Source organism: Cucumis sativus, chromosome 3 (genome assembly GCF_000004075.3).
Source record: "Cucumis sativus cultivar 9930 chromosome 3, Cucumber_9930_V3, whole genome shotgun sequence".
Classification (NCBI taxonomy): domain Eukaryota; kingdom Viridiplantae; phylum Streptophyta; class Magnoliopsida; order Cucurbitales; family Cucurbitaceae; genus Cucumis; species Cucumis sativus.
The window spans coordinates 31,109,154-31,130,640 of NC_026657.2; the positions used below are offsets into that span (position 1 = coordinate 31,109,154).

Genomic DNA, 21,487 nt, shown 5'->3' on the forward strand with positions numbered 1-21,487 from the left:
AGGTATTTGCTCAACAGTTTTCTCTCTACGTATCTTCAATTTTATTGTCTCACATTTTTAATCAATATTTCTATGTGTTTCTTTCTATTAACCAAATGTTAATTTTTTTCAATTATATTCTAAATTTACTTTAAAATGTCAATAAGTCAACTTACAATATAAAAAATTCAATTGTTTTTGCATTCTATGATTGAACTACTAAAAGACGAATGGTTCAAAAAAATATTCAAGCAACATTTCAATAAATGAAAAAGTAGAGACAGTAAGACTCACTTTTGTTAACTTTTGGAATAATAATCTTGACTAAAACTCTTTTTCCAAATTTGTATATATAATCAATGACGTAAAGATTGACAATTCGATTCTTGAAAAGAAGGCGTAGTTTTATGTTTTAACTTTATATTATTAATATAGTAATCGTAAGAAAACTAATGAAATACTTGTAAAAATGCAAATATTGTATAATTAAAAAGTTGCTTAATTAGTTTGATTGATTAAAGAAATAAAATGTTTGAAATTAGGGAGAAGAGGGCCTAAAATGATGTGTGTAATTGAAAGTGCATGAAAAAGTACGAAATTACCCCTCCACAATAACTGCCTGAATAACCAAACTTGTTCTTCTTAAAGAAGAATCCCAAGAAAATCCGGTCTCTCCTCACTGAATCGCGTGCAAGAGATCCACGAAGACGTTCGCCGCAAGAAATCCTCTCTCTCTCTCTCTCTCTCTCTCTCTCTCTCTCTCTACAAACTCCATAACTATATCTTCTCTTCTTCTCAATCTCCATTCCCTTCACGCCATTCCAAATCCTTTCCCTCAACCCTTCAAACTCCACTTTCCTCCTCCTCCTCTTCCATTGCTTCACCCTCTCCTCTGCTTTCTCATCCGACAGTTTTCCCTCAATGTGACCCCTGCCCTCGGTGTCCGCTCAGAAATTTTGGGGGATTCCGTTTTTTCCCGAGTCAACTCAGCTAGTTTATTATTTCCTTCTCCTATACGGTATATCATTCCTGCCTTTTTCTTTTTTAATTTTGTTTCTTTACTGCTTATGCTTTTGGGACATTTGATATTGGATCTTGACTCGGTTCCGTCGGATTGAATGTTGGTGCTCTGTTGTTCAACTCTGTTTCAGCTGAAATTTGGCGGGAATTTATTTGTGTTCTGTAGTGAATTGGTGATTCACAATGTTGGGAGAGTTGATGGTTCGATGCCTTCTGTAAGTTTTTTTCAGTTCCTTTGGTTCTTTTTATCTGGAGGTGAATTTTGTGATTGATGAATGATGATGATCAATGTAGGATGTTATTTGGCTATGCATATCCAGCGTTTCAATGCTACAAAACCGTTGTACAGAGTCGGATCGAGATTCGCGAGCTTCAATTCTGGTGTCAATTTTGGTAACAACTAATCCATTATTTTTGCACTTCGATATGGTGAAATGGTTGATGATTTGTTTTTTCATCTGTAGTTGTTGACCTAATTGTTTTATTATTCGTCCTAATAATCCAGAATTTAATGATCGAATTACATTCTAATACTGATTTTTATTGTTTATTTACATGTTCAATTTTGATGAATATAATGATGATCGCCTTAGATTTTTGTGTTTTGGAATAACAATGGAAAGGGTTTTCTTGACGCTTTTTGTTGCTTTGGCTTTGGGGCTTTGCCTTTGTCTGCTTTGAACATTGAATTTGAGTTGCTTTCACTTCACTTTGTTTTTTTGTTACATTACTTTTAATTTGAATTCTTATTTATTTAATTTCTTGAAGGATCATTGTGGCCATCTTAACAGTTGTTGAGAGGATTGCTGACACTTTAGTAGCATGGTATGTGTAGCTTTATTTCTTTTCTTTTCTTTTCTTTTCAAAGGAATTTAAACTCTGTTGCATTTTTCATCATTTCACCTATGCTCAAAATTTATATTTAAAACCTTCTCAAGGTTGCCTATGTACGGAGAGTTGAAGCTGGCCCTATTTATCTATTTGTGGTATCCAAAGACTAAGGTAAGAAAAATGAATGAATCTAATCATTGTAATTAATGGTCCATTTGTTATTTGGATGAGCTTGTAGAAGACGAAAGAGAAAATTAATAGAAAAAATTCTAAGCACTATGAAATATGAAATATGGTCGTTTATATATAAATTAGAAACAAATATTAAACCCCTTGAACTATATAAACATGGTATAAATTCATTTTATAGAACTAAAATTGAAACAAAATCTGAACCTTAGGTTAAATGAGTAACCTTGTCATTGAATTACTTAGGATTTTGTTACCATGTTATCTTTTGGTAGGTCAACTAACAGTTAACAGAATCAGGGACTATTTTACAACTAAAACCTTGATTTTGAAAATTAAATGAATAATGAAATAGAGTATCTAAATCGCACTAAAAGAATAGTGTCTTCAATTTGCAAAGAATAATTATCTTTTTGTATTTAAGTATAGAAAACTTTGGCATCTTTTGGGGATAATGAATGATCTACTTGATTTTTGTGGAATTATTCCAATAGTAGCTTTAGAACAAGCTCCCTATATGTCCTGTAAAATCACAGGACATATAGGGAGCACGTAAACTATGAATAATGGTGTAAGTTGTTAGTTTTAATTTGAACACAACAATGTAAAAGCCGAGGAAAGGTGTTGTGTTTGTTAATGGGGGCTAAAACAATGCAGGGAACAGGGTATGTGTTCCAAACTTTGCTGCGGCCCTTGGTAGATAAACACGAAGTGGATATTGAACAGAAGATGGGGGATTGGAGAGTCAAGGCCTGGGATTTGGCCTTGTTCTACTGGAAAAACTGCACCGAATTGAGCCAATCAGCAATCGTCCAAGTTTTTAACTACTTGGCTTCTCAGCCCTCTAGGCCTGCAGCTTCAGCACCCCCACAAACAAGGGTAATTTTTCGATTATGAATTATCCTCCTCTTCGAAGAAAATTGGAAAGTGAAACTGCCCTTCTAGTTTTAGAAGCAAAACAAAATTACAAGGAAACAGCACTTGGTTTATCCCTTCTCTTTAAGACATTTACAAAAACCCTGCCAGGAACTGATCCCAGGCAAGAGTATCTATATTTCATTTGATTAGAGATGTAAATTGACATTTTGCAGAGGAACGAGCATCATCCAACTCCAAGTGCGCCACCAGCGCCACCGCCACCTCCAAACGAGCTGCCTTCGTTCTTCCGGAAACCTCCAAGGCAGAGCAAAGATTCGAGCAGGAGTAAGGCTAGGAAATGGTTTCCAAGTGCTCCTTTACTCGGTTCTAATAGTCGGCGTTCCACAGGCACGACGGAGGAATTTGATGTGCAATTTCCCCTCCATGACCAAACAAACTATTTTTACGAAGATCAAAACCACAACCAAGCTCGATTCAGAGGATCGAAAAAAACCCATTAGAAGTTACAAAACAAAACTGTATAAAAGAAAAAAGGAACTGTAAACCCTCTCTCCAACTCAAGGAAACATAAGATAGATTCATTTTGGAATTTTTTTCTTCAAACATTTACATCCTTTTTTTATTTTTATTTTTTCCTTCTTTTGTTTCTTCTTCTTCTTCTTCAACTGTATTATAGGGGTGGTGTATGTGTATATAATCATTAATTAATACACACAGAACAGAAACAGAAACAGAGATGATTGATATCAGTCGTAGAAGAGCTGTTTTGTATTTCCCCTGTTCGTCATTATTAGACAAAATTGATCCCAACAACGCGAAATATCCGATCAAAAGCGTTGGTTATACTTGAAATTATGGGCAGGTTGAGGAAGCTAAGACAAGCTGAAAATCTAAGCCAAATACGGCGGAGGAGGTGAGGTCCAGAGGAGCCTGGAGAGGAAGACATCGGCTGAAGATAAGCCCACGCCGCCTGCTTCACTAGGCGGTTGCGGATCGAGATCTCGTACCCTGAATTCGCAGCAGAGACGGCGGTGGGGGAGCTGCTGGCGGTGGGCGACGGCAAAATGTCTTTGAGGGAAGTGTATGCAAGGGAAGGAGACGACTCAGAGGAAGAGGATTTTATTGGGACGAGCTCGAAAGCCAAGGGTAACCGCGGGGAAGCTTCGGCACCGCGGGAGGACTTGGTGGCGGCGAGAAGGTTTAATTTAGATGGGACGGCGACGGGGACCGTGATGGAGTTTCTCCGGCGGAGGTTGGAGAACGGTGAGTCTGGTTTTAGAGCGGAGGTGTCGTCCATGGCGGCGGAAACAGAGAGTTAGAGAGAGGAAAGTGGTGGGAAATGGAAGAGAAAAGAAGAAGAAGTAAGCGAGAGCATCGTAAGTGATTGTGGGTGGCGCGGTATTTGCATTAGGAACAAAACAATAATTATTGCACTAAAAATAAATAAATTGTCTCAATCGTTGATTATTCTTTTTCTTTTAAATGTCAAAAAGGGCAAAAATAAAGTAAATAGAAAACAAATTCTCAAACTTAATATTAATTTTCAAATTCCCAAGAAAATAGTATTTTATTTTTAGGTGCTCGAAGCATATCTTTTCCTTTCTCATTCGAAGAGATTATTTAATTTAAAATATAATTAGTAGGCATTAAACTAATCATGTAAATGATGAACGAGGAACTCCTTTTTCCATAATATTGATTTCTTAATCCCTTCTCTTTCCATTTAAAATCCACACAGTCCGGTCTCTTTCCACCTTCAAATAAATATGATAATTTAATTTTCAACAAAATTATTTGTGGTCTAATTTGATTGTATGCGAATATGATAGGGGCAACATGTATCATATTGAATGCTATATTTGAACAAGAATAATTAATGAACTAATAATCTTACCTTTTTTTTTTTTTGTTAGTTTTAAATCATGTTCGTGAGATCAATATAATGAATATTCTTAATACTTTATTAAAGCTATCATTGGATGTAGTTATGTTAAATTATTGTTTATACTTTATTTGAATTAAATTGTTTTTTTTCACCAAAAAAAAATTATTATTATTATATTTGTTAAATTATAGAAGATCAACTCTTGGGTTAAACTTATGAACATTATATCAAACCCCAATGAATTTCTTTGCATCATATTAATTTTTTTTTTCAAACACCCATGTAATGATAAAAATATCATAATTAAGTTAAGCATAAACAATAATCTTAGCTATCTAGTTAACTCCCTCCTTCATGGTTAATATGACTGATTTGCAAAATAAAAGGCTTTCATTAATTCTTTTTTGAAAAGAAGATTGAGATTAATCATATGACCATTTGGCATTTATGTAATGTCACCATATGATTTGATTTGGTTGTTATCAAACTTTTTGTTGTTTTGTTTAATTTGTCCAGAGTCTATTTCCCCCCTCTGTTTAATCTTCTCTATTTCATTTTTTATTTAGAAAACTAATGATAATGAAAATGAGAAACAGTAGGTCATGATACAATAATGATTAAACCAAGTCATAAAACAATAAAGTGACGTACAAAAATACAGCAAGACAAAATTGAATCAAAGATGTAAAGAGATGGGTTGATATAAAATTGATAAAGGAAAATTACGATTGGATGACAATTAATTAAAGTTTGGTTATGCAACATATTTAGATATGTTAAAAAACGTGGTTGATGGATAGAAAATGGTCCCATTGCTGCACCCCACATAGACCATGGCTGGGTTGTCACTGTGGTAGGGAAAAACAAAGGCATTTCATTTTGTGGCCCTAAACCATCTCTATCCCATGATCCCATTTCCCCCAATTGCTTTGCTTTCATTTTAGGATTCTTTGTTGTGGCTTTGAGAATGCCACATCTATATATATGTCTCTCCTTGTATGTATGGATATATATGTCTCTCCTTGTATGTATGGATCAACGATCCAATTTTCAATCCACCGTGCATTTCTATATACATATCTTCGTTATTTTTATCTTTCATATTTATGAAAACTCTAATCTCGTTTTAAATTTAGGGTATATGTGTTTTAATTATTGAAGAAGTTGTTTAATAAATATATAAGTAGATTCTCTACCTATTAAGATATCGATGTATATATGTATAGTTTTGATCTTGTGCTTGACTAAATGAAATTAAAACATAGTTACTTTTGGGTGAAATTAAAACATAGTTATATAGATATGTGATGAGTTTAGAAAAAAGAAAGTATAGAAGAATACAAAAGTAATGATATTTGCACATGCACTAAAGAATGCTAGGGAGGAGTATTACTCTTACCAACAAAGGCTCTTATATAGTCTAGGGTTAATCATTTGTGTGAATCTCTTTATTTTTTTCAATTATGTTTGAGAATGCATTTATCTAAACCACTTTTTAAAATCAAAATGTTATATTTTAATGCATTTACATGAGGTTGGGCATCTAAGAAAAACTTCAAAAATTAACTGTATATGAAAAGAAAGATTTGAAAATAATTGTAAATAGATAGAGTGCACATGGTGAAAAAGTATACAATTATAGATGATAAGTGAGAAATAAAAAAGAAAGTTAAAGTATATTTAAATGAAGAGATTAATGAGAATAATATGAATAGACAAGTCTATAAAAACACTAAAAACACACACGTACGTACACACTTAACAAAAGAATAAATGGTAGGTAAACCCTATGAATTAAGGTTAGGGTTTTTGTAAAGAGATATATGCTTGAGTTGATAGTACTTTAACAGTTTTTTAATTTGATTGTTGCCTTAGGAGCAACTATGTTTTGATATGAAGTTTATATATATATAAAGTTTCTAAAGCTCTCCTTAATTAGTTGCTTTTTTGTACAACACTTTAGACTAAGAAAAAAGTATTTAGATTAACAATAGCATTTTATGTAAGAAATATTGTTGACCATTTAAAAGCATATTTACCAAAATGTTTAATGTAGAAAATGGCATGAATAGAAATTGAAGGAAGAAAATGATAAATAATTCTCCCATTGTTAAACTTTATTCCATGTCCCTTTTCTTCATCTTTTTTATTGTTTATTTTATTCTCCTTTTTGTCTTTTTATTCAAACAAACTCATCCCTATGATATTAAATTTTAGTGCCCATTTCAACTACTAGTAAGAAAATCATAAAACATTTAGCAAAATTTTATAACTTATCCGTTACCGTTATTGATAGGCATTGTATTATTCATCAATGATAGAATTTAAACTTTTACTATTATTTTAGTTCATTTTGTTATATTATAAAACCACCCATATCTTTACATCTTAGATCTATATTATTATTATATTCCTATAGATTAATTAAACATAAAAACCAAGGAAACAAGTTATCATTAATACTTGTATAATATAAAATTACCAACATTTTAGGTTTCAAAATTGAATCTTTGTTTATTAATTTATATATCCTTTTACAAACTTATTCGATGTATTCACAAAAAAATTTATATCGATACTTTTGTAAAATTAAGATTCTTTTATATCCATTTTTTCTATCATCCAATCCTTTGTTGTTTTTATATATACTAGGTAAAAAAAAGAGGTTCAACTTTTACCAATAAAATAGTACACCAATGGTACTCCTTTTGTTTTGTTTTTTCTTTTTTCACTATACAATTTTTCTATTCCTTTTATTTGGTCACTTAAAAGTTTTTCTTTTCTCATCTCGTATTATTTTTATTTCGAATATTGGTGAAAATTTAGGTAATGCATTATAACTATTATTTACAAATACATTGATATTATATCTGTAAGAGTTCTTGAAAACTTCATGTTTGAAAACGAATAGACATCACGCTTCTGATAGAAAAGATGAACTACTTCTTCTATAAGCAATTGATTTCAAGATGAAACTCCATGTCATCTAATATAGTATGAGAGTCCATAAAGTTCAAACAGAGTATGTGGTTCAACAAAAAAGTTATAATATGATCCGATAATGTGAATCGTAACTCTTAGTTCTATTTGAATAAAACAAAAGTAGTCCCATGTACACCCAACTATACATTATACATTAGTCCATACTTGTTCCCCAATAATATGAAATCAAAACAAACAATAACCAAAATCAAATTGATTACTAAAATATGCAAAGGTATGAAATAAAATACTACGCAATTTAAAAATAAAAAATCAAATAATACAACAAAATTTTCCAAATTAGAGAAATTGGGCCTGAAATGGAGGAAGTTAGAGATGGGCGGAGGAAACAGTAACATCGAACGAAGCCCAAAAGTAGAAGTTTGAATGACCATATTATCCTTCATCTTCTGTATCTTGAGAACTTTGGGAGATTGCCCTTCAACTCTCGAGTGTGTGGAGGTGAAGGCTGTTAAGTTATCCAGCCAGCGCTTCTCTTCTTCACTTCACTTATCCATTTCTCCGCCTTACCCTCATTTTGTGCTGCTTATTCCCCCTCATGGCTTGCTCCGCCGCATCCACCGCCCTTATCTCCTCCAATCCTTCCTCCTTTCCCGCCAAGTCCAATCCTCCAATTGCTTCCGCCCCCTTTTCCCGAACCCTAGCTCTTCCCAAATCTTTCCTCGGTCTTCGCAAATCCTTCCAACCTTCCGCTCCTCGTTCCTTCTCCTCTTCCTCCTCCCGTGGAACTCGTTCTAGACCGAGCTTTTCTGTCCGGGCTTCTGTAAGTGATGCCTCCCTCTCTCTAACTGTGTTTTCCCCCGCTCGACTCTTTCTTGTTAATTTCGAAGTTCGCGAATTGCGTCTTCCTGTTTGCTCTCCTGCGTTGGATTGTATTTAAGGATTGGTTAATTTTCTTTTCTATAGGATATTAGCAATGGGGCATATGCGATTTCGTTGTTCTATTTGAATATTGACTCACGATGTACAATTACCTCTTTTTTCTCCTTTTTGTCCTTTGATTTCGTTGGGTTAAAATTTTGGAAATTGAACTTATTCCCGTTGTCATTCCCCCAGGAATGTTGCATTTTTAAAGACACTTTTCTCAGAGGTTATTCTCTGTCTTCATTATGTTCTTTTAGTTTCTTTCACGTTTTTTAAATTATTGCTGCAGTCCTGTGAGGGTGAGTTGGAGATTGAGATTACTTTTGGACTGATGAAAAGTGTGTTTAAATAATTAGAATATTCATGGTGTTTTGGCTATGTTAAGTGATTATTTGAAAATATATATATATATATATATATAGACGAGAACGCATTTTATGGTGCTTTTGGAGTACTTTAGGCGAGTACTTTGGCTTGTACTTTCCTTAGAAGTGTTTGCAGGAAATTTTTAACATAAATTGTAACAGTCATTCTAAGTCTCACTTATATCTTATATGCTTCAATTACTTGGAGATTTTGATATTCTACATTTTGCATATTAGCTTATTGCAACTCATGATGTTTACTCGTGCATGGCAGAAATCAGGATCTTTTGACTCAAAATATGACCATGTGAATTATTTACTATGAGGGTTCCACTTCTTATTTTGTGTTCCATTGTTTCTCTTTACAGAGTGAACTTCCATTGGTTGGAAATGTAGCACCAGATTTTGAGGCAGAGGCAGTTTTTGATCAGGAATTTATCAAGGTAGTTCTCAATTTCTTAAGAATTTTCTCATTGGGTAGAATACTTTTAATGTGGAATATTTATTTATCTTACATTATCATCATACTTCTATGTTTGGCAAGCTTGCATTTTCTTGTTATTTTATCTTAAGTGCTACTATTTCAGGTTAAACTTTCTGAGTACATTGGGAAGAAATATGTGATTCTATTTTTCTACCCATTGGACTTTACATTTGTTTGTCCCACAGGTTTGTTGCTCTAAACTACCGTAAATTGAAGTCCAGAAGATATTAACTTTAACTTCTGTGAACTCAATATATACATTCTTATCTCCTATTTTGTAGAAATTACTGCTTTCAGTGATCGGTATGACGAATTTAAGCAGCTAAACACAGAGGTTTTGGGTGTTTCAATTGACAGTGTTGTAAGTAGCTACTTTATTCTCTTTTTCAACAGAGTTATTTTTCAAAATGAAGTTGTCTTGGTGGAAATCTGCTTATATTCCATAAAATAAGATAGTTAATTTCAGTGGTAAATTGGTGATTGTGTATTGAGATGAAACTAACAGAATCCTTTTTGCAGTTCTCACATCTTGCGTGGGTCCAAACTGATAGAAAGTCTGGCGGCCTTGGTGATCTTCAGTATCCATTGGTTTCTGATGTCACTAAATCAATTTCAAAATCTTATGGTGTGCTGATCCCAGATCAGGTATGAGATTATACTAATATTTTGGTGTGCTGATCCCATACTTATATACATTGCCCCTTGGTAATACTTCTAGCGTATTGGTCATTTTCTACATTTCTATTCTTATTATAAAATCAATTTCCCCCTCAATTACAAAGCAGCACCTGGCATTTTGATGATGAAAGTGAACTAAATGAAAAGAACTCTGGCAATGGACCATGCTGACAACAAATTGTATCAACTTAGACCTCTGTCATAAAGCCATTGTTCTACTCTGTGCCTATCAGGATGATTAACTGTTGTGAATTATTAATTGAAAAGTGAGTGGTATAAGATGGTCTTGGTGAGATTCTTGAAACAAGATCCAGTGCGATATTCTCTCACAGTTTTTGCGTCAACCAAGAAGTTCTAGAATATATCCATATTGGGGGGAGGGTTGGGAAATTGGTAGGCTATTAGTTTATATAGAAGTGACATTGTTGTAATTGCTCACCTAACCTCTGTCGAACAACATTTTAATGAACAGGGAATTGCACTGAGAGGCCTTTTCATTATTGACAAGGAAGGGATTATCCAACACTCCACAATAAACAATCTTGCTATTGGTCGGAGCGTTGACGAGACAAAGAGAACTCTGCAAGTAAATGAATCAGCTAACACCTTTCTTTTCAAATTCCAATGATTGCTTTTTTTACTTTTGAGTGATATCAAAGGTTGTTGATCATAATTTACTTCTCTTTGATGTTATTGCAGGCCTTGCAATATGTGCAGGAGAACCCCGACGAAGTCTGCCCTGCTGGATGGAAACCCGGGGAGAAGTCAATGAAGCCAGACCCCAAGGGTAGCAAAGAATACTTTTCTGCCGTTGCTTAAAAAGGTGTGAGATGGTTTGAAAAGAAGTCGTAGTCTGGTGCAATGGCGTTGGCATTTTAGTTATTTAAATTTTGCTTTGCCGCTTGTGGAACAAACTGGTGAACGAGGCTGGAGTTATTGTCATTGGTTATAGAGTGTACAATTTCTCATCTCTAGATTGAATGAAGCAGCAATAAATTGATAGGGCTTTTCGGCAATAGTGTTTGTTTTGCTATGCTATCAATCAATGGTTTCTCACGCCGATTAACTTTAATTTACTTTTAACCAATCTGAAACCTACCAAACTTTAAATTATTATCTCGGATTCGTTCTGCTAGAATATATATTCCCTGGTAATTTCGTGAACCGATGAATTTTATCGTAATTATGATACTGATCTTTTGAGTATCGGTTTCTAAATAAAATATATAATATTGATGCTTTATCAACTTTGAATTGTTTGTTCCTTTACATAATCCTACATTTCATAATCCCAACTTGTTATGGTATAGATAATTCTGATTGGTAGTAGTGATCGACCATCTTAAATTTTAGTAGGGATCAGGCCAAATGGAGTAATTAACATGAGAATTTCTGTATGGATGATCAAGTTTAGAGTTGTTAACGTAGAATGATCCAATTTTAATAAGTTAAAAACTACTAAGGCACTTGATTGCTTACAAAATTGAGCCATCCATACAAAAAGATCAATCTCAATCATAATTTCTATTTGATTAAAATTCTGTTTTCTTTAAAGGCAACCATTAGCAGAAGAAGAAATCATATCATTTAACTAATCTCCATTTCATTTGAACACTTCCTACGAAAATTACAGCAGCAAAAAAATCTCTCTCTCTCTCTTTAATACTTTTTGTAAATAAAGAAAAGAGGAGCGAAAGAAAAAGGGCGGCATTTCGAATCTTAGCCACAAAAGTTTGAAGGAAAAGCCGAACCCTCATCCTCAAAATGACGATGCGGCTACAGGCGCCATTTCTCCGCCCCAACATCGTCTCAACTCCGTCTTTACCGCTAATAGCCGCCACCTTCTACACTGCACCTCCTCCAATATCGAAGTTCCGAATGCCGGAGACGTCATCCAGTTTGCAATTGAGAATGAGGACACCGAGGCGGAAATTCAATGTTTCGGCAACGCTGGTTCCAGATCAACGGCCGCTGGATTTGACGGAGGAGAACGTGAGACAGGCACTTGGGGAAGCTCGTGTGGAGCTAGCGCAGATATTCGACGACTCGGTCGGCATTACAGGTTTGAGAATTTAATTTCTTGATCAGTGTAGGATTTTAGGATATTGAAGTGGGATGTGAAATTGAGGGAAGAAAGCGATTCAGGAGTGGTGGAATTGGCTGAATTGGACGGACCATTTGTCAAAATTAGTCTGAAAGGTCGATTTTGGCATAAGCGTTCAACAGTTGTAGCTCGGGTCGGCAATTATTTGAAGAACAGAATCCCCGTAAGTCTCATTCTTTCTCACAATTTTTTTTAACAGCGTATTTTTATATATATCTACAATATGTTTGGAATGCATTTTTGTTTAATTTAAAAAGTATCTTTTTTAAGAAAAAAAAACAAGTATCACCGAAAATATTCATTCTTTAATTAAAAAAAGAGTTACAGATTTAGTTCTTACTTTTTATTTTTACACTAATTTCACTTCTAATTTTCTTTCTTAATATATTTTCGATCTTGTGAGATCTAAAGTGTCAAAAAAAAAAAAAAAGCGAAGTAGTTTTCAAACAACCTTTGATTTTTAATTTTGATTCAATTCTAACAAGTCTCGTGAAAAAATTACTTTATACTTGAGTTAGTGGAATTTTGGGCAGAATTTATATAGTTCTTGGTGTGGGTTGTTGGCTTGGTTCACGTCCAGTTCTAATGAAAATTCTTACCTTAGAGTTGCTAAGATTTGTAAGAAACACAATAGAAAAACAACAACAACAAATGAAGATGAGAGAAGATGGAAACAAGAGAAAATATTATACCAGGATCAAGTGATTAAATTATTGATTTACAGGCAAATAAAAAACTACCAACTTTAAAACACTACCACTAACTTTAAAAACCTTCCGAATCAACCTCACTAAGTCATTAGGCCACTTGCTTTTGCTTCTTTGAGATTCACACAACTAGTTAATCTAATATGACATGGTTTTCTACAACCTGTTCCAACTTGCCGCACCTAAAACATCCCTTCTATTTATCCTTGCATTGCTCTTCAACCTTGGATTATAATTACTGCTCTAATTTGAAGATCAATTAACTCTTCTTTTCTCTTTTGCATAGAGAACAACTTCCACCTAAAATAAGATTGCCTGCTATTGCCCAACATTTGTTTCATCAACACTTCTTGATATGCTCTCTTTTTTTCTCTTCTGATATTACATTTCATAAAGTTTTGGTTTTCAAAATGCTGCAATCTCATTGTGTCCTTTTGAGTGAACTACCTCTAATTTCAATTGTCTCCTACACTTTCTTTAGAGAATTCTCGTTATGAACATGCTCGATAACTCCTTACCAATAGAAATTCGTAAAGCAAATAAGACTTTGTCACACTTAACTCCTTACCAATGCTCAATAAATCTCGTCCTTGAAGAAAAGCTTCCATACATAGCGTCCAATTCTAGCTATATAATTATCACCGGGAAAGTTTATCTACACAAATAATGTTTCCATTGTTCATTTTCAATGAATATTTAATCTCAAACACAAAACAAAAAATTTGAAGGGTTTGATACTATGTAACGAAAAACAACAAACGAAAAGAACGAAAGTGGGAAACAAGAGAAAATATTGAAAGGAGGATTAAGTGCTTTAATTCAGTTCTATACTTTCATTGAAGTAGAAGCATTAAAAGTGTTTATAGGCAAATAAAAACTCCCCACTAATGCACTAACCTTAAATCTCTACCACTAACCTTAAAAGTTTTATTTAATCAATACACTAAGCCATTTTGCTGGCCATTACTTCTTAATAAGACCACTGCCTTAAACAAAAGCTAGCAACCGAGACTAAACTAAAAATAATTCCCTTACTTGCTAATTAAGTTTGCACTATAGATCTATGGATGAATGGTTTTTTATTGGGTTGGACATCATCATTTTCTTGTTGGCATGACTAACCACACTTAGAAGGTTGATATGACACATCAATCAAACTAGCATAGTTGTATGAGAAATTTGAAAAATGTATACAATTTGTCGAACTTACATGGGCTATTTTGACTTGACCACTCTCATCTACCAAATCATTAAAATAACAATGTTTATACTTAATATGAACCTACTAGAATCAAAATAAAAAATTGAAAGACAGAACTAAATAACTTTTAATACACACCAATCAAAGCTTTTAGACCTATTGTTTCATTTAACTTAAAAAAAGAATCATTTTAGTCAATTCAATGTATATTGGCATATATATATATTATATGATGCTTCCAATTGTGTTAGAGTAAGGTACATTTAACAATTAACATATCAATCTTTTTGTTAAGAGTTGGTGGCTTTATGATCGGTCAAAACTGCCTTTGCCAAGCGTGTCCTAATAATAGATTGAATCTTTCGAGTGGAATTTATTAGGTTAAAAAAAAACCAACCTAACTTTTTAGGTCTATTTTATCTTTATTTTGAATTTCCATAATATCTGTTTAGCTTCATAAATTTTAAAAACATATCCCTATTTTAACTCCTAAATTTCAACATGTCTAATTTAATTTCATAGTCTTTGTTATTATTTTGTTTCTTCATGACTCTTATCTAAAATTACTTGGCCAATCCTTGTTTTTATTTATTTATTTATTTTGAAAGTGAGGACCCAAATCAAATGTTTTGAAAATTGAAATATGTAATGAAAATAAAACGAAATTTCAGGTCCAGTATAAGATTTAAACCAATTTCTTATCTTCGTTTCACATGATCACGTGAATTGATTTTTTCCTCTACTTTTAGATACTTTCATGCATAGACTTTTGTCTCATTTTCATCTGTAAATGTTGAAAGGCTTAAAGAATAATATTGTGATCACAATTTTGATCGAGGTAAAAAAGAGAAGAAGAGTACTATATGAATTGATATCAAACTAAAGAGTCTGATTAGCACTTTTTTTTTTTTTGTATAACTTTTAATTTGGTTAAACATGTTGGATTATTGCAACTATGAATAGTTAATATAAGTTGTTGATGCAGGAGATTTTGGAAGTTGAAATAGAAGATGAGAGTCAATTGGATGATAGTCCTGCAAGCTTTTAATTAAAACCCATTTCTCTATTGTAATTAATGTACTTTTTTGACAAGAATTATGTAGATCACAACACCTCTAATTTGCCATCTTAATTATTTGATTGAAACATAGATATACAAATGTAATTTATTATCTATTTAAAAACGTTTGTTCTAGTTTTTGAATTTTTAAAAGAGTATAGATTGATCTTTGATATTAGGATTTCATTATCTATTTTTACGAAATGATGAGAAGATTGCTTCAATATGCATATTAATTTTAAATTTTCTCAACCAAGCATGTGATAACATTTTCAATAGTCAAAACTACAAAAATTGGGGTCCAACCATAATCTCTGAGAAGAAAAAGAATAGATAGGTTAATGAAATGAATCTTGGTAATTCTTTATCAATTACATAAATATAAAGTACAAAAGTATTATTTATGCTTGTTTTTATTTTTTAGGAAAAACATACGTACATATTTATATATCTTTGAATTTGAGTTTTTCATTCAAAACTGAAAAGGGAAAGGAATGACTGAGCTGAGAAGAAGTTGTTATTTGATTGCTTAGCAGTGTACACAATCTATGATGGATGGAATTAATGCAAAAAAATTAATAATGTGTTTATTGGAACATTAATGATTAAACATGTGCCTCACATGCCCACACCTACCATTCATTAATTGAAAGTCAAATCCATACAAAGTGTTTCATTTTATTCCCTTTAAGAGTATTTCTTTCATAAATAAATAAATAATGAAAATGGAATCTTTATTATAAAAATGAAATGTTGGATACATACCAATGACTAAATTGACACCATAAATGCTCCAAAAGTTGGAAGGGAACGTCATTTCGATCTATCCCTAGCTACAATCCATTCAACTTCAGCATCACCATGTATCTAGCCATATTAAACATGTTGATCTTCTAGTACCATATTTGATCTTTGGTTTACTCTCTTTAACTCTTCAATTTTTTCCTTCCTTAATGAACTACACGTATGTAGTACAAGTTCAATGATTCTTTATTTTTTTCAGAAAAAAACTAAACCTTTTTTTCCTCTATAAATTACACCTAAGTAGTACATGTTTGGTATACTTTGTGGTCAACTTTCTAATACTTGTTCTTTATTTATTTATATCCTTGAAATGGTGTCTTTGGTGGTGCACGGAAAATCAAGAAAAGAAAGTTTATTCAAGAAAAGCAAAAGCAAGAATTTAGACGTCATTTTAAGAATTATTTCTAGTGAGCGAAAAACTTTTTGTTAAAAAAATCAAGATGTGATAGAATACACGTTATTAAATAGATAAATGATTAAGAGAGATATGTTTATTTAAATTGCATACGATAACTATTAGTGGTTAACTTATCGTATGTAATGTTAAAAATAAGTTGTAATTATCTCAGGTAAAGGATCTTCAAATGTGAATACTGCATCATCGAACTAGAATGTGAATATTGCATCGTCGAACTAGATTAATAATGTCTTGTATTTGAACTAGGTAATAATGCCTTGTATTATTGTTGCTATATACTATTCCTTTAGTTCTTAACTAGAGAAACTTCTATATACTATTCCTTTAATTCTTAGGTAGAGAAACTTCTTTAATTGGAGCAACTTTTCTTAACTAGAGAAACTTCTTTAATTGGAGCAACTTCTTGAAGCAGAAACTTCTTTAAATGGAGAAACTTCTTGAAGCATGCACGGACTATTTTACTGTTTTATCAAAGTTCAATGACTCTTTCTATTGTGGAGTCCAACTTCTTATCTAACTTTGCTAGTTTAAGCGTTACAACGACACAAGTTTGCAGAGAGACGATATATTGGATTTTGTCCCATGTTTTCTTTGAACTGTCATTGCAATATTTTAATGGACACCAACATCGAGTGAAAAAAAAGAGAGAAGTCTTTTCTATTTCCATTTCCTTTTTCACTTCCAACACGTATACATAAAATGGCAAAAATGCCCACAAAAAAAAAAAAAAAAAAAAACTTGAAAACCTAAAATCCCATAAGGAAATTAAAGATAATGAAAAAGAAGAAGATAGTTTGCTGTGTTTGGAAGTTGCTGTGTTGGAAGTTGCTGTGTTGGAAGTTGCTGCCCTATGGCCTATGCAAAGATCACATGCTTTGCTCATAAATATATAGATATATATCATATTTATATATTTTTATAAGTATATACCACAAAGAAAACGACAAAACAACCCATTTCTTTCCATCCAAAGACTTTGCATCCACGAATTACGTGGCAATCTCTGATTCGGCCACGTAACTTCTCCTTTCAACATCTTCCCACACCAACTGTGACGTTATCTCATCGTACTCCGGTACGTATTCCTGTCGTAATTACCACAAAAACAAACACACACACACAACTTTTAATCTCCATTGTTTAGGGGGCCAATTTCTATTTTAATTGTATTATTGTGTGCCAGTTTGACGTAATTATAATATAATTAAAAGCCCCCAAACCCCAACTAAGACCCAAACATTAATATAATCTTAATTAAACAAGTGGGACAACTGCCCATTTCCGTAGAAATGGGAAACTGTAGGGGTTACCCTTACCCTTAACTAAGGGCTGTAATGTTAAGTTGGCTTTTGAATTAGAGACATAGTACCCTTAAAAAGTAAATTACAATAATTCAATTTGAAGAAAATATATAATAAACAAAAAAAGAACCTCAAGTTGTCTGACTAAAGCCTTGGCAGTTGGAGCAGACACAATAATACGACGTGCAGTTGGAGAAACAAAGCCTTCATCAACTGCCTTATCAATGAAACACAGCAACGAATTGTAATATCCATCCACATTCAACAATCCCACCTGCAATTTGTTTAATCCTTTTATTAATTCTCTTCTTATTTAACAAAAATCAAATCAAATCAAACACCTTCCTTTGACCGCCAATTTAATCTAGTTCATAAAGTCCAACAAATATACATAATTGTGTTATGATTAGGGGGGACTTTGGATTGGAAATCTTTTAAGCTTGAAATCTTTCCCATGTGAAATGGGAGTAACAAATCACATGTTTTGATTCTCTATTCCAATGGATATTGTTATATTAACCCATGGGTTATGATCACGGCTTGACCCGTTATCCATTTTCGAACCAATCCATATTGACTCACAATTATATTTCTAGTTGTGATTGCGGTCAAAGGTTTGGATTGTATACTTTTAGCAAATGGAATAATTCGTGAAAAGATATTCTTTACTTGTTTCTCAAGTAAAAATATAGTAAATGGGTGTTGAAAAAATGGGAGTTTATTTATTTATTTATTTTGGTGTGTCGTTTCCAAAAGACATGGGAAAGGAAACCATATGGTTAATAATCATAGAATTATAAAATAGAAGACCAAACAAGAACATGGATATCATGTGAAAGAGCCAATTATGATTTCAACAATTTTCAAGCACAAACAATGGGTTTCCTTTTATTTTTTTAAAAAAAATCATTATGCCTTGAACACGACATGTCATCTATAGATGAGACCAAATGTTCCAATTGTCTGCCAATGTAATGAAAATTTTCACGAATTTTAATGTAGTAAATTAAAAGTATATGTTCACACAAAAAAAAAGTGAATACAAAAGGTGAAGAAATTAAATTAGATTATTTTAGTACTCACAGGCTTGCGATGAATTCCAAGTTGTGCCCATGTAATTACTTCAAGAAGTTCTTCAAGAGTCCCATATCCTCCTATGAAATTTTATTTGTAAACAAAGTTAATTTTATCTTTTTGTTATTGACATGGAAGAATGTTGAATCAAAGGTGTTTAGTAGTACCAGGTAAAGCTATGAAAGCATCAGCTTGACGAGTCATTTCGGCCTTCCTTTGGTGCATATCCGACACCGGTTTAACTTCTCCAACGGTCTCTCCAGTTATCTAAATGTATCGAAATTTATAAACTCATTATAAGCCATTATATATTCTTTCAAAACAAAGGGAAAAAAATGCTAAGAATGTAAACTTGTGTCTAATGCGTGTATACCTCCACAGGCATTAGGGTTCTTGGAATTATTCTGAAAAAACAAACAAAAAATTATTAAAATAAAACACAAAAGTTAATCAATAATTATTTGATGGAACTTTCATAGAAATGTTGGAAGTAATATTCAAATTGACTACATAAAGCTCAAAAGCCATAAATTCCTCAATGTTCTGCAAATAATAATGAAATAAAACTGTCGGTTTCAAGAAAAGAAAAAAAAAAAAACAACACGAGCTTTTATGTCCCCAACAAATGGAGGGGACAACATAAATCCAATAGACACTCCTCGTGATGAATGCAATAACCCAACATTCGAACCCCAAAGGTATGGCTTTCGAGTGCAATTCTTGAAAACTCCCCATCTTTTTTCAGACAAGGAACTTAGGCTGTAAATTAATTGGTCTCAAAATAGTAAAATAAAGTACTTTTGACTTTTACCATCTTTACCATTCATTACAAAAAGAGAGTTTTTTTAAATAAAAAAAGAAAATTAAACTTTATGATAAAAGGTCAAAAGCTACACCCAAAGCTAATTGAATTCGTTTAAGAAGCAAAGTACCCGAATAAATAAATAAATAAGTTCATAATCAATGATGTCTTGTATTTTATTTTTCCTGTTGAGTAAAACAATTGTGATCAGGCTGAACATTCAATCTCCGTCTTTAGAAATGACGGTTATTGTTGAGTTCAGCTAATTTTAACAATCGAGTCAAATCAATAAAAGTTATGAAATTTCATGAAATGATGAAAAAATTAATGGGGGGAAGAGAGAATTATTAAACAAACCCTAGAACATGGCGCCCGCCATCATGAACAGCCTGAGAAACAAGACCCATCAGTCCCACGCTCCCACCTCCATAAACAAGATCAATCCTTCTTTCCACCTTCAAAGATTCAAAGATTCAAACACATGATCAAAAAGATCAACACGTGTCATACTTGAATAATAATTAAACAAGAAAAAGGAAATGAAAAAAGCTCTGATTTTTTTATATTGTGAAATGGGGAATTAGAAAATTAAATTGATCAACCGAGCCATTAATTATGAGAAAAATGGGGCAGTGTGAAGAAAAGATATGTAAGTTTAATTAGAAAACCACGCTTATTCAAACTCTCATCATGTCAAGTAAGCACGTCTGGTTTTTAATTTCATAGTTGAATATATATTTATTCAAAAACCCTTCCACTTATTCTAATTTACCATTTTTTTTTTTTGCAAAATTGAAAAAAAAAAAAGATGTTCAAATATTTCGATAAATAAAACTTCTTTAGATCATGCAAGAAGGCTGCTTAACTGACAGGCAGATTACAGCTCAATTCTCACTGTCTCTCTCTCTCTCTCATAAACCCTATTCCATCACCTTTCAAACAGGAAGGTCCTAAAGCTTAAGCTTACGCTGATTAGTTAGGATAAACGTATTTGTTCGGAAATAGAAAGAAAGAGAAGACTTTTAGAAAGGGAAAGGAATTAAAGAAGAAAAAAGCTCCATTTGCGCATTAATAGAGAGGAATATTAAGGGGAATGACTTCATGTCAAAATATGGTGGAATTTGCTTCCTAAAGTCAATAAATGATACCTGGGTATCAAAAATATGGAATTTTTTTAAATGGGCATTGAAAAAATATGCAAAACTCATTAGAGAATGAACATGCATGAACATAAAAAGCCATGAAATTTGGATCTTAATTAATTTCCATGGATTTTTGAGAGAGAGAGAGAGAGAGAGAATACCAGTTCTTGACCAAGTTCAATAGCAGCAGATTGGTAGCTAGGCTTTTTCCCAGAACTGCTTCCACAAAACACACAAATTCTCTTGAATCTGGACTTTGTCTCTTCCATTTTTCTTTTCGTTGTTTTTTTCCCTATAAATTTGGTATAGAAAACGAGTGATGTTGTTGAAGAAAAGAAAGAGAAAAGAGAAAGGAAGAGAGAGGTTTGAGAATGAAATCAAAGTGAGTATCTTCCTAATTCTTTATATAAACACCAAAACTCTCCCCTCACCCACGTTCACTTGGGGGTGTAGAAAGCACTCTATTTTAAAAGAAAGTTGAAATTTTAATTTATTTATTTTGTTGCCAAAAATAAAAGTTGAAAGAAACGGCAGAAATTTGTTCTTTTCTGAAAATTTAAACAGAGTTGCTACCTTTTAAAAAAAAATAGTGTGGAAAGTCGAAAGAGGAAAAATTGGAAATAAACTCTTTTTTATTTCTTTTGGTTTGTTATTTTATAGATTTTCATTTTTAAAAAGAAAAAAAATTTTGGTCTTT

The 21,487-nt window shown here is 32.5% G+C and overlaps 5 protein-coding genes across 5 annotated transcripts; 3 read left to right on the forward strand and 2 right to left on the reverse strand.

Moving 5' to 3' along the window:
* Positions 1–652: 652 nt before the first annotated feature.
* Positions 653–3,526, forward strand: LOC101205323 (putative HVA22-like protein g). Its single transcript, XM_004136456.3, has 7 exons — positions 653–997; positions 1,131–1,214; positions 1,294–1,392; positions 1,768–1,824; positions 1,938–2,001; positions 2,677–2,898; positions 3,111–3,526. The coding sequence occupies exons 2-7, from the start codon at positions 1,183–1,185 to the stop codon at positions 3,396–3,398; spliced, it is 762 nt and encodes a 253-aa protein (XP_004136504.1). The 5' UTR covers positions 653–997; positions 1,131–1,182; the 3' UTR covers positions 3,399–3,526.
* Positions 2,924–4,395, reverse strand: LOC105434978. Its single transcript, XM_011653724.2, has one exon. It carries the CDS (start codon positions 4,193–4,195, stop codon positions 3,689–3,691), a length of 507 nt encoding a protein of 168 aa, XP_011652026.1. The 5' UTR covers positions 4,196–4,395; the 3' UTR covers positions 2,924–3,688.
* A 3,775-nt stretch (positions 4,396–8,170) lies between these two features.
* On the forward strand, positions 8,171–11,233 carry LOC101205559 (2-Cys peroxiredoxin BAS1, chloroplastic). The gene is made up of 7 exons (XM_004136457.3): positions 8,171–8,549; positions 9,384–9,458; positions 9,603–9,684; positions 9,781–9,860; positions 10,019–10,144; positions 10,650–10,763; positions 10,877–11,233. Exons 1-7 carry the CDS (start codon positions 8,325–8,327, stop codon positions 10,994–10,996), a joined length of 822 nt encoding a protein of 273 aa, XP_004136505.1. The 5' UTR covers positions 8,171–8,324; the 3' UTR covers positions 10,997–11,233.
* A 550-nt stretch (positions 11,234–11,783) lies between these two features.
* LOC101205788 lies at positions 11,784–15,402 on the forward strand. Its single transcript, XM_004136458.3, has 3 exons — positions 11,784–12,239; positions 12,323–12,444; positions 15,175–15,402. The coding sequence occupies exons 1-3, from the start codon at positions 11,942–11,944 to the stop codon at positions 15,235–15,237; spliced, it is 483 nt and encodes a 160-aa protein (XP_004136506.1). The 5' UTR covers positions 11,784–11,941; the 3' UTR covers positions 15,238–15,402.
* Positions 15,403–17,101: 1,699 nt separating this feature from the next.
* Positions 17,102–21,166, reverse strand: LOC101206022 (cytokinin riboside 5'-monophosphate phosphoribohydrolase LOG7). Its single transcript, XM_004136459.3, has 7 exons — positions 20,952–21,166; positions 20,006–20,103; positions 19,220–19,250; positions 19,014–19,113; positions 18,856–18,926; positions 17,903–18,046; positions 17,102–17,556 (listed from the first exon to the last, which is right to left on the reverse strand). Exons 1-7 carry the CDS (start codon positions 21,057–21,059, stop codon positions 17,461–17,463), a joined length of 648 nt encoding a protein of 215 aa, XP_004136507.1. The 5' UTR covers positions 21,060–21,166; the 3' UTR covers positions 17,102–17,460.
* Positions 21,167–21,487: the final 321 nt, after the last annotated feature.

Coding starts and splice junctions, on each gene's coding strand:
- LOC101205559 (XM_004136457.3), top strand. CDS start 8,325: ATGGCTTGCTCCGCCGCATCCACCGCCCTTATCTCCTCCAATCCTTCC. Junction 9,861..10,018: donor GTGTTTCAATTGACAGTGTT/GTAAGTAGCTAC, acceptor TCCTTTTTGCAG/TTCTCACATCTTGCGTGGGT. Junction 10,764..10,876: donor AGACAAAGAGAACTCTGCAA/GTAAATGAATCA, acceptor ATGTTATTGCAG/GCCTTGCAATATGTGCAGGA.
- LOC101206022 (XM_004136459.3), bottom strand. CDS start 21,059: ATGGAAGAGACAAAGTCCAGATTCAAGAGAATTTGTGTGTTTTGTGGA. Junction 20,104..20,951: donor TTGAACTTGGTCAAGAACTG/GTATTCTCTCTC, acceptor GAATCTTTGAAG/GTGGAAAGAAGGATTGATCT. Junction 18,927..19,013: donor TGCTTTCATAGCTTTACCTG/GTACTACTAAAC, acceptor AAAATTTCATAG/GAGGATATGGGACTCTTGAA.
- LOC101205788 (XM_004136458.3), top strand. CDS start 11,942: ATGACGATGCGGCTACAGGCGCCATTTCTCCGCCCCAACATCGTCTCA. Junction 12,240..12,322: donor CGACTCGGTCGGCATTACAG/GTTTGAGAATTT, acceptor AAAGCGATTCAG/GAGTGGTGGAATTGGCTGAA. Junction 12,445..15,174: donor ATTTGAAGAACAGAATCCCC/GTAAGTCTCATT, acceptor TTGTTGATGCAG/GAGATTTTGGAAGTTGAAAT.
- LOC101205323 (XM_004136456.3), top strand. CDS start 1,183: ATGTTGGGAGAGTTGATGGTTCGATGCCTTCT. Junction 1,825..1,937: donor GCTGACACTTTAGTAGCATG/GTATGTGTAGCT, acceptor AACCTTCTCAAG/GTTGCCTATGTACGGAGAGT. Junction 2,002..2,676: donor TGTGGTATCCAAAGACTAAG/GTAAGAAAAATG, acceptor AAAACAATGCAG/GGAACAGGGTATGTGTTCCA.
- LOC105434978 (XM_011653724.2), bottom strand. CDS start 4,195: ATGGACGACACCTCCGCTCTAAAACCAGACTCACCGTTCTCCAACCTC.